The sequence below is a fragment of the Alligator sinensis genome, unplaced genomic scaffold (assembly GCF_000455745.1).
Source record: "Alligator sinensis unplaced genomic scaffold, ASM45574v1 scaffold821_1, whole genome shotgun sequence".
In the NCBI taxonomy this organism is placed as follows: Eukaryota; Metazoa; Chordata; order Crocodylia; family Alligatoridae; genus Alligator; species Alligator sinensis.
The window spans coordinates 34677-45014 of record NW_005843270.1 but is presented as its reverse complement, the minus strand read 5'-3'; the positions used below and the strand labels follow the sequence as shown (position 1 = coordinate 45014).

General features: G+C 55.9%; 2 protein-coding genes across 2 annotated transcripts in view; both read right to left on the bottom strand.

The window, feature by feature from the left end:
- Positions 1 to 2545, bottom strand: part of LOC112548549 — a 4274-nt gene extending 1729 nt beyond the window's left edge. The window contains exons 1-2 of the mRNA XM_025194634.1: positions 1803 to 2545; positions 320 to 1041 (exon numbers count right to left, since the gene is read on the bottom strand). Of these exons, the coding sequence (XP_025050419.1) occupies positions 320 to 1041; positions 1803 to 2545 (1465 nt within the window). The remainder of the gene's footprint in view (positions 1 to 319; positions 1042 to 1802) is intronic.
- A 3396-nt stretch (positions 2546 to 5941) lies between these two features.
- Positions 5942 to 9019, bottom strand: LOC106723176. Its single transcript, XM_025194636.1, has 2 exons — positions 8181 to 9019; positions 5942 to 7412 (listed from the first exon to the last, which is right to left on the bottom strand). The coding sequence occupies exons 1-2, from the start codon at positions 9017 to 9019 to the stop codon at positions 6680 to 6682; spliced, it is 1572 nt and encodes a 523-aa protein (XP_025050421.1). The 3' UTR covers positions 5942 to 6679.
- Between the last annotated feature and the right edge of the window lie 1319 nt (positions 9020 to 10338).

The following is a 10338-nucleotide window of genomic DNA, read 5'->3' as shown; positions in this document are numbered from 1 at the left end:
AAAAGGGCTCAATCAATCAGAAAAGAAAGTAACTGGGACAAGAAGACCGATGTCAAAAGCAAAGTTAGAAGTTTAGCGAGTGCGCTGTTGGCACCTGCTGTAATTTGCACAGCAGAAAAGTTCATCAGACACTAGCAGTAACTAAGCAATCTAAGGCTTAATTTGAGGCCTGATACATTAGCCTTTCTAGCCATGAGCACAGGATCACAGAAGGTCTTGGGCCCTGTTGAGATGGGCTGAGGTTGAGGGTTGAATCGCTGCCCCTCGTGGTTTTGGGCCCGTTATTTGTCTGTGATTGTCAGCATCTCTTGTCTTCATTCAGTCAGCGTCTTGTTCATGTTGTTGACTTGCTCAATCACTTGCTCAAGTTTAGTGACGGCCTCTCGGATCTTGGCTGCCAGGTCTGTTTTGGTGCCTTTCAGGAGCTCTATGGCATTCTTGGCTACAAAGAAGACATCCAGGCACAGTGTGACACCTGTCATGGTGCGTGTGGCAGTTCCTGCTAATTGTGTGATGTGGCTGGCTTTACCCAGCAGCTCTCCAGCTTTGACCATCTCCATAACACGCCCTGCTGCTGCCCCGATCTGTGGGATTGCAAACAGCCGATCAGTCTTGTTGACAGCTTCTTTGGCCCTTTGCACCCGGACTGAGACGTACTCCATGTACTGCTTGATTTGCTGCACCTCAGCCTGGCACTGGTCCAGGAGCCCGTTGAACTCTTCCTTCTTGTCTTGGCTCTGCGATATGTTGCTTCTGGTCGCTGCTGCGCCGGTCAGGCCACCTGCCAAGGAGACACCGAGCCCCGTGAAAACCAGCGATGTCCCGAAGGTCACGGAGGCGAGGGAGAGCCCTGCAAAGGTAGTGATCCCGCCCACAATGCCGAAAATGCCTCCAATAATCTTTGCTTTCTTCATTCCTCTGTGCGCCGCATCCACGGTGTCAGCAATTGTCCGAAGCGCTGCTACGTGCCGCTGCAGTCTGTCCCGGGCCGGCAGCAGCTTCCCCCTCAGTATTTCAGGAATGCTCATCCTTTCTAATTCTCTAAGGAAGAAGAGAGAAAAGGGGTCAATATTTCACAGGTCAAAAGTGTTGGCTCCTCTATGATCCCATAATGTTTTTCTGATCCTACCGTGCACCCAGCACCTTGCACGGGAGCTGCATCCTCGTTGCCCAAGGGTGTCCTTGGGTCACCACCCTAAGCTCAGCTTAGGCGCACGGGCACGGCCAGGCTGGAGCGGAGCGGTGGTGGGACGATGGGCCCGGACAGCCTGTCTCCTCTAAGGGCCGGGGACACATGCGGCAGGGTGGGGGAAGGCCCCGAGGAGATAGCGGCAGCATGCCCCACAGTGCGGGGGTCCTGTGCCCTCCAGGCCATGAGCCCTGCCCTGTCCTGAACCTGGGGAGCGGGGTTCACCCTACAATAGTGTGTCCATCCCCCGTACCCAAGTGTGTGGACATGCCCATCCTCCTCACGCCAGGGGAAAACTACGCTGGGCCGGGGCCAGGGCTGGGGTGCACGTCACTGGCTCATAGAATCAAAGAAGTCATGGGAGAGACGTGCCTGGAGGCTGATGCCAATATCTGACCTGCGTCTGGCCCAGATGTGATAGTGGTGGGGAAGGGGCGGCCGTGGCCTGGGGCTGGTGCTGCCTGGTGTTTGAGCTGAGCGCATCCCCTCTTAGACAGGTCCCTGACATGGAAAGAAGAGGGCACATCCTGCAAGGGCGCTGGGGCCTGCAGGCACTGGGTCTCCCAAGGAAACCTCCCCTAGAGCGCGTCCCCTGGGGACGAACATTACTCACCTCTGGTTGCTCGGAGAAGTGAAGAAGTCGTTGGCCACGGCGCTCTCGCAGACGGAGCTCCTCGCCGCCTCCCCGCAGCAGGAGTATCTGCCCTGCTCGTAGTCTCCCCGGTGCCGCAGGGTCACTTCAAACTCGTACTCGATGTTGTTGGCATTTAGCACCGCAGTCACCAGAGGAAGAAATTTTGGACTATCTGGGTCTGTCGAGTTGTTTTTCACCATCACTCCCCTGCAGGTAACATAGAAGCTAAATGGCTCGTAGGTGATGTCGCACGTGCCCAGGAAGTGCGAGGCCTCGTGGATTAAAGTCCCCGGCTGGGAATCTTTATCGAGGTGACTCGGAGCCTCCCAGAAGAGTGGGCCCAAATAAATGGTTTTGTCTCCAGATTTTGGTTTAACATATGCATATATGTTCTTCTTGGAAAGATCCTCCATGAACTTGACTTCCTCCAGCACTGAGATGAGGTCTCTCACCCGCTTCTCTGTCACGACAGCGAACCGCTCCATCCAGAACTGGGGCTGTTCGGAGTCGCAGGAAATCAGGTCCCGAGGCGTCTCCATGAGCACACGGTCCTTCTTCTTCAGGGCGTCTCTCAGGATGCCCACCGCGCTCTGCCTCGCTGCTTCTGCGATTCTTGTCTTGCCTTTGGGGAGTGACTTGTATGTTTTGCCACCTCTTTTAAAAGTGTGGCATTTCCTTTGGTTTTCTTCCTTGCCGCACACGATGGCTTCCCAGGAGCTCATCCCTATGTGGACGCCGCCTGCACGCTTCAGCCCCGAGCAGGTTTCCAGCGCAGCCCTGCAGAAGCACACGCAGCGTTTGACTTGCATTACTGCCCCTTCCCGCCGCAGCTCCCCGCGCCCTCCCCCGGCTGCACGGCGGCACCTAAAATGCCTTAAGGTCTAGTAACGGGTCTCCTTAGCAGGCAGCAGAGGACACCCAGGGGCCACGTGCTCTGCCCTCCTCCCCACTGAGGGTGCTGGGACGTGGCTGCCTTTCCTGTGGTGGGTCTCAGCCTCCTGCCCATCTCTTACATCTCCCTTTAGCATTCCCCCTTGCTGGCAAGGACCCGGCGCAGTCATCACAAGTGCGGGCCCTGGGACTGATTCTGGGGATGCCTGGGAGGGTGGGCTGGTGCGAGCTAGGAAAGCAGGGGCTGCATTTACATCTCGAAGCAGGACCCGAGAGGGGCAGAGACTGGAGCACCGAGAGGGGCCAGAGGTGCTGGTTGCAGCCGTGTTGGTCCAAGGACACAGGCAGACAAGGCTCTTTGGGTAAATCTGGTATCTTTTATTAGACCTGCAGATGCTCCCTCTGCCTGAAGAGGGGTGTCTGTAGCTGAAAGCTTGCAAAGAGATTGTCAGGGGCGGGAAGGCGTGGCAGACCAGTAGGGGCAGCTCCTGTGTCGAGCCTCCCACCTCCCCACGCCCATCCACCTGCCGGACTCCACGAGACTCCCCAGGGGTGCCTCAGCCCTGGCAGACCCCCTTTCGAGCCCCACCGCAGAGTCCGGGGTTAACGTGCTGCCACCACCCCGAGAGGGGACCTTCTAGGTTCTCTGCCCTTGGGAAAACACAGGCCTAATAGTCCTACAGGTACTCAACCCAATCCAAGCACTTGGGGCTCCTCCCCAAGTCGGGGGCCAAAAAGGATAGTCTCCCTTAGTCCGCAGACCCAAGGGGCCTCCTAGGCATAATTAAACCCACCCCTCAATAAGTCTCCCACACCGGTCACAAAGGAGAACTGTATTAGTTACAAAGAGTAGGGGTAGAATAGGGTAAGAGGTAGAGCACTATCAAGGGATTACCACTGAGCAAAGCAGTCTGACCGAGGTATCCGTTTGATACGCAAATGCATCACTGGGAGCTGCTAGCTCTCTAGAAACACTTATGAGTATCATTCAGAAGACGGTAGAGATCTGGCTTGGAGATTTCCAGAGAGAGAGCGTTTCGGTTGGATCAGACTCTCTCCCTGTGTCCTGATGCTTGTGCCATGCTGGTACAATGGCTTCTCTCCTCCTTCTTGGACCAGGCTCTTATATCGCCTTTCTGACCTCAGCAGCCCAGTCCAAGAGAAGCCAGCAGTGTTGGCCACTAGCTAACCAGTTTAAAAAGCATCACTGGTTACCTGGGCTGAGGAGCAGGGGATTTTCCATCCCCCACTCAGGGGACCAGAGGGCCCCCCCCCTCGGTACCAGGCTTTTGTCATGTAGTCAGGGAGGGAAATCCCCTCTCCCTCAGGAATTCGACCCCAGTGTCCCAAGCTGACTGGGACAGGTCTCTAGAGAGAGACCCAGACGGTGGCTTTTCTGCCACAGAAGGGACCTGGGAAGATCATGGGGTCCAGCCCCCTGCACCAGGCAGGGAAGATAATGGGGTCCGCTGACCCCAGCGAGGCAACCGTCCCGTCTCCTCTTGGAGATTTCCATGTCGGTGACTGCACCAGCTCTGCAGGGAGCTTATTCCAGTCTGGACACCCTGACTGCGAAGGAGTTTTTCCTAATGTTGAGCCTGAATTGGTCTTCAGCGGGTTTATTAATTTCATTTGGTCTAATAAATTATATCAGACTTCCATGCCCTGTGCCTGAGCTTCTCTCCCCTCCCCTCCCGGCAGCCCCCCGCAAGACCCATTCTCACCTCCGTGTCTCGCCTTTGCAAGCACGACCGCTGCAGCCCGGCTCCGGCGCTCTGCTCCACAGCGCAGCACCGGGGCGCGAGCCAGAGGCGCACGAAGCTTCTCCGGATCCGAAGCACAGTCCAAAGCCTCGCACAGCCCTAAAGTCCAGCTGACACCCTCATGGGCCAGCATTCAGTTTATTAGGGCACGTCTGAGTTAAGCTGGGTCCATGAGCATGTACAAGCTGATCCGCTTGTGTCCCAAACTCGGCACGTCCCAGTCTTTCGCACACTGTTTGCTGCTTTACACCTTTCTTATACCCTTAGTCCAGCCTCTTTAAAGCATTTTTTTTAATTGTGTCAATTAAGAGGAACTCAGGCCATCATTGACAGGGAAGATCCTGTTATAGAAACAGTTTCAATTTGAATGAATTACCTTCTTCAGTGACAAGGGGTTAACTAGTTTGGATCATCTCAAGAAACTGATGAACAACCAGGAAAAACATAAAGTTTTAGGGAGTAACCAGACACCGAGGAGCCAGCCTGAAATTATGATGACGACAGAAGATATACTGGAAGGGCTTCTCAGGTGGCCTAGCTATGCTTGCCCTGGAAAGTCAGCATCACGGTTGTGTATTTTACCTGTTGTGAATAAGCCTCAGCTCAGCATGCATTTCAGATCTTACTGCAGTCTTTTAACAGACTTAAGGGGATTGATTACTTGGGGTGTTCATAAACGCTGCAGGAGGACTTCCACCAGTCATCCCGGGAAAAGTATGACAGTATTCGTCGTCAGGGCTCCAACGGGCTGGACGCCGTGATGAACCCTGAACCATTGTTAAATGTTGCCCGTCCCCCCTCGGACTTGGTCTCTTGCCTCAGCATTCCCGAACCAGGCAACCGGGTTTTAGCCAATCAAGTTAAATAAGCCTCCCATAGCGGGACCAGGGACTGTATGGCCCAAGATGCCTATTAACCATTTTTCTGCTTAGCCCTGGTTAAATGAGGGGCGTGTCGGGGGGTGGAGGGGGGGAGATAAAAGAAGTCCTTTGTAAGTCCAGCAAGCTGGGTGCCAGGGTTCCCTCGGGAACACAGAGCAGACAGGTAACCCTGCGGGTCTCATGCACTGGCTATTTTTCCTGTAATTTCATGTCTCAGGTCAAGTTAGCCAAATCAGTTCCATCCACGGAGCAGAGCTGCCCCTGTCCGTGCATGCGTCTGGGCAAAGCTCAGAGCAGAGCTCAGTGGTTCAGGTCTGCGTGGTGCTACCACCGGCACGTCTCCTCCCTCCCAGACTCATCACTCTTGCATTGCAGATACTCCCAAGCCCACAGCCGGCTTCCTATGTGCAATCCTCAAGCCCAGAGGCCTTGCAGTTCAGATGCCCCCGGTCTTGTGTGCCCCAGGCAAATTGCCATAGGAGCTCTGAGTCATTCTGACTGCCCCGTGGGGATGGAGACTTCCCCAGGATGGGCTACCAAGGATCTCGGCAGTTTCTCACCCTTCTCTGCAGTGTGGAGTGCTGCTCATCTGCTGGGCTTCCTGGGTTGTGTCCCCCCAGACCAGTTTCCTGCTCTGCTGTTGCAAGGAACATGGGTGTTTGTGGCACCGTGGTCTCTCCATTCTCTGCCCCGGCCAGTGCTTCCAGTTTTGAGGGCTGAGATATTCTGTACAACTGCGACCTCTGGACTCTGGGCTTTTGTAGGGGCTTCGGTGGCCCTTCATGGTGTGCGATGCAGGAGAGAATTGAGTGGGTGATGCCGGTGTCCCTGGCTCCTGATGGGCTCAACAAAACAACCAAGATTTCAGCGAGCTTGGTGCAGCTGTTTCTGAGGTTTGCACATCTGGTGTCTCCCCTTGCTGGTTTTCTCAACAAGAGCAGAAGCCAAATGCCAAACCAAACTTCTCAGCACTCATAAAATACTGCCCTGAGTTGAGCCCAGAATCATAAAAGGGCTCAATCAATCAGAAAAGAAAGTAACTGGGACAAGAAGACCGATGTCAAAAGCAAAGTTAGAAGTTTAGCGAGTGCGCTGTTGGCACCTGCTGTAACTTGCACAGCAGAAAAGTTCGTCAGAAACTAGCAGTAACTAAGCAATCTAAGGCTTAACTTGAGGCCTGGTAAATTAGCCTTTCTAGCCATAAGCACAGAATTACAGAAGGTTTTGGGTCCCGGTGACACAGGATGAGGTTGAGGGTTGATGCTCTGTCCCCATGGATCTGGGCCCATTATTTGTCTGTGATTTTCAGTGTCTCTTGTCTTCATTCAGTCAGCGTGTTGTTCATGTTGTTGACTTGCTCAATCACTTGCTCAAGTTCAGCGTCTGCCTTTCGGATCTTGGCTGCCAGGTCTGATTTGGTGCCTTTGAGGAGCTCTATGGAGTCCTTGGCTACAAAGAAGATGTCCAGACACAGCATGAAGTTTGTCATGGTGCGCGTGGGAGTTCCCGCTAATTGTGTGATGTGGCCAGCTTTACCCAGCAGCTCTCCAGCTCTGACCATCTTTGCAGCATTGAAAGCAGCACGCCCTGCTGCTGCCCCGATCTGTGGGATTGCAAACAGCCGATCAGTCTTGTTGACAGCTTCTTTGGCCCTTTGCACCCGGACTGAGATGTACTCCATGTACTGCTTAATTCGCTGCACCTCAGCCTGGCACTGGCCCAGGAGCCCGTTGAACTTTTCCTTCTTGTCTTGGCTCTGTGATATGTTGCTGCTGATCGCTGCAGCACTGGTCAGGCCACCTGCCAAGGAGACACCGAGCCCCATGAAACAGAAAACCAGCGATGTCTCGAAGGTCATGGAGGCAAGGGAGAGCCCTGTGACGGTGGTGATCCCGCCCACAATGCCGAAAATGCCTCCAATAATCTTTGCTTTCTTCATTCCTCTGTGCGCCGCATCCACGGTGTCAGCAATTGTCCGAAGCGCTGCTACGTGCCGCTGCAGTCTGTCCCGGGCCGGCAGCAGCTTCCCCCTCAGTATTTCAGGAATGCTCGTTCTTGCTGAGATGCTAAATGAGAAGAGAGAAAGAGAGGTCATTATTTCATAGGTCTAAAGTGTTGATTCCTGTATGGTCCCATAATGTTCCTCTGATCCCACCGTGCACCCAGCGCCTTGCACAGGAGCTGCGTCCTCATTGCCCGAGGGTGTCCTTGGGTCGCCACCCTAAGCTCGGCTTAAGCGCACGGGCACGGCCAGGCTGGAGCGGATCGGTGGTGGGACGATGGGCCCGGACAGCCTGTCTCTTCTAAGGGCCGGGGACACATGCGGCAGGATGGGGAAAGTCCCCCAAGGAGATAGCGGCAGTGTGCCCCACAGAGGGGGGGTCCTGCCCACCCCCAGGCCATGAGTCCTGCCCTGTCCTGAACCCACAGGGGGGGTTTCCCTCTACAATAGTGTGCCCATCTCCCATACCTGAGTGTGTGGACATGCCCATCCTCCTCACGCCCAGGGGAAAACTACGCTGGGCCGGGGCCAGGGCTGGGGTGCACGTCACTGGCTCATAGAATCAAAGAAGTCATGGGAGAGACGTGCCTGGAGGCTGATGCCAATATCTGCCCTGCGTCTGGCCCAGATGTGATAGTGGTGGGGAAGGGGCGGCCGTGGCCTGGGGCTGGTGCTGCCTGGTGTTTGAGCTGAGCGCATCCCCTCTTAGACAGGTCCCTGACATGGAAAGAAGAGGGCACATCCTGCAAGGGCGCTGGGGCCTGCAGGCGCTGGGTCTCCCAAGGAAACCTCCCCTAGAGCGCGTCCCCTGGGGACGAACATTACTCGCCTCTGGTTGCTCGGAGAAGCAAAGAACTTGTCAGGCACGGCGCTCTCGCAGACGGAGCTCCTCGCCGGCTCCCCGCAGCAGGAGTATCTGCCCTGCTCGTAGTCTCCCCGGTGCCGCAGGGTCACTTCGAACTCATACTCGATGTTGTTGGCATTTAACACTGCATTCACCAGAGGAAGAAATTTTGGACTATCTGGATCTGTCGAGTTGTTTTTCACCAGCAGCCCCTTGCAGGCAACATCGATGCTGTCTGGCTCCTCAGCAATGTAACGAGCGCCCAGGAAGTGCGAGGCCTCACGGATTAAAAGCCCTGGCTGGGAACCTCTGGCAAGGTGACTCGGAGCCTCCCAGAAGAGCGGGCACAAATAAATGGTTTTGTCTACAGATTTTGAATAAACATATGCGTACAACTGCTGTGCAGAAGGGTCCCCCATGAACTTGGCTTCCTCCAGCACCGAGATGAGGTCTCTCACCCGCTTCTCCTTCAGGACAGCGTACCGCTCCATCCAGAACGAGGGCTCTGCAGAGTCGCAGGAAATCAGGTCCCGGGGCGTCTCCATGAGCACACGGTCCTTCTTCTTCACGGCGTCTCTCAGGATCTCCAGCGCGCTCTGCCTCGCTGCTTCTGCGATTCTCGCCTTGTCCTCAGTCAGGGGGACGTGACTTTTCCAATCTTGTTCAGAAATGTGGCATTTCCTTTGGTTTTCTTCCTTGCCGCACATGATGACTTCCCGGGAGCTCATCTCTGCATGGACACCGTCTGCACGCTTCAGCCCCGAGCAGCTTTCCAGCGCAGCCCTGCAGAAGCACACGCAGTGTTTGACTTGCATTACTGCCCCTTCCCGCCGCAGCTCCCCGCGCCCTCCCCCGGCTGCACGGCGGTGCCTAAAATGCCTTAAGGTCTAGTAACGGGTCCCCTCCATAGGCTGGGCTACTGGGGAGGAGGTTGCAGGAGTGCCTGAGGGAACACGGCAGAGATGGTGTCCTTTGGGCTGAGGTACCTCTTGCCAGCCCACAGGACGTGGATGCCACTGGGAGATGGCACGGCAGGGTCCAAGCTGAATATGATGTGCCTTGTCTCCCTGGTCTCACTGGGGTGGCCTGTGGAGGACACCCAGTGGCCACGTGCTCTATGCTCCTCTCCTCTGAGGGTGCTGGGACGTGGCTGCCTTTCCTGCGGTGGGTCTCAGGGTCCTGGCCGTCTCTTACATCTCCCTTTAGCGTTCCCCCTTGCTGGCAAAGACCCGGCGCAGTCATCACAAGTGCGGGCCCTGGGACTGATTCTGGGGATGCCTGGGAGGGTGGGCTGGTGCGAGCTAGGAAAGCAGGGGCTGCATTTACATCTCAAAGCAGGACCCGAGAGGGGCAGAGACTGGAGCACCGAGAGGGGCCAGAGGTGCTGGTTGCAGCCGTGTTGGTCCAGGGACACAGGCAGACAAGGCTCTTTGGGTAAATCTGGTATCTTTTATTAGACCTGCAGATGCTCCCTCTGCCTGAAGAGGGGTGTCTGTAGCTGAAAGCTTGCAAAGAAGAATTGTTCCAACTATTTTCATGGATTGGTAGGTTGTCAGGGGCTGGACGGGACCTGGGAAGATCATGGGGTCCAGCCCCCTGCACCAGGCACCAGGCAGGGAAGATAATGGGGTCCGCTGACCCCAGCGAGGCGACCGTCCCGTCTCCTCTTGGAGATTTCCAAGCTTATTCCAGTCTGGACACCCTGACGGCGAAGGAGTTTTTCCTAATGTTGAGCCTGAATCGGTCTTCAGCGGGTTTATTAATTTCATTTGGTCTAATAAATTATATCAGACGTCCATGCCCCGTGCCTGAGCTCCCCTCCGCGCAGCCCCCCCCAAGACCCGTTCTCACCTCCGTGTCTCGCCTTTGCAAGCACGGCCGCTGCAGCCCGGCTCCGGCTCCCTGCTCCACAGCGCAGCACCGGGGCGCGAGCCAGAGGCGCACGGAGGTGCTGGACGGCGGCCGGGATTGCCGTGGTCCTGGGCGTGGAGACGGTGCCTCTGCCCGGGTGGTTCCCTCCGTGCTGGAGCCCGCCCTGCCCCGGTGCTTTGCTGCGGTTTTCACTTTCGCTTTCTGGTTCCCGGAAAAGCAACAACGTCCTGAGCCCAAGCAGCTGGGGCGAGGGGGCAAGGCC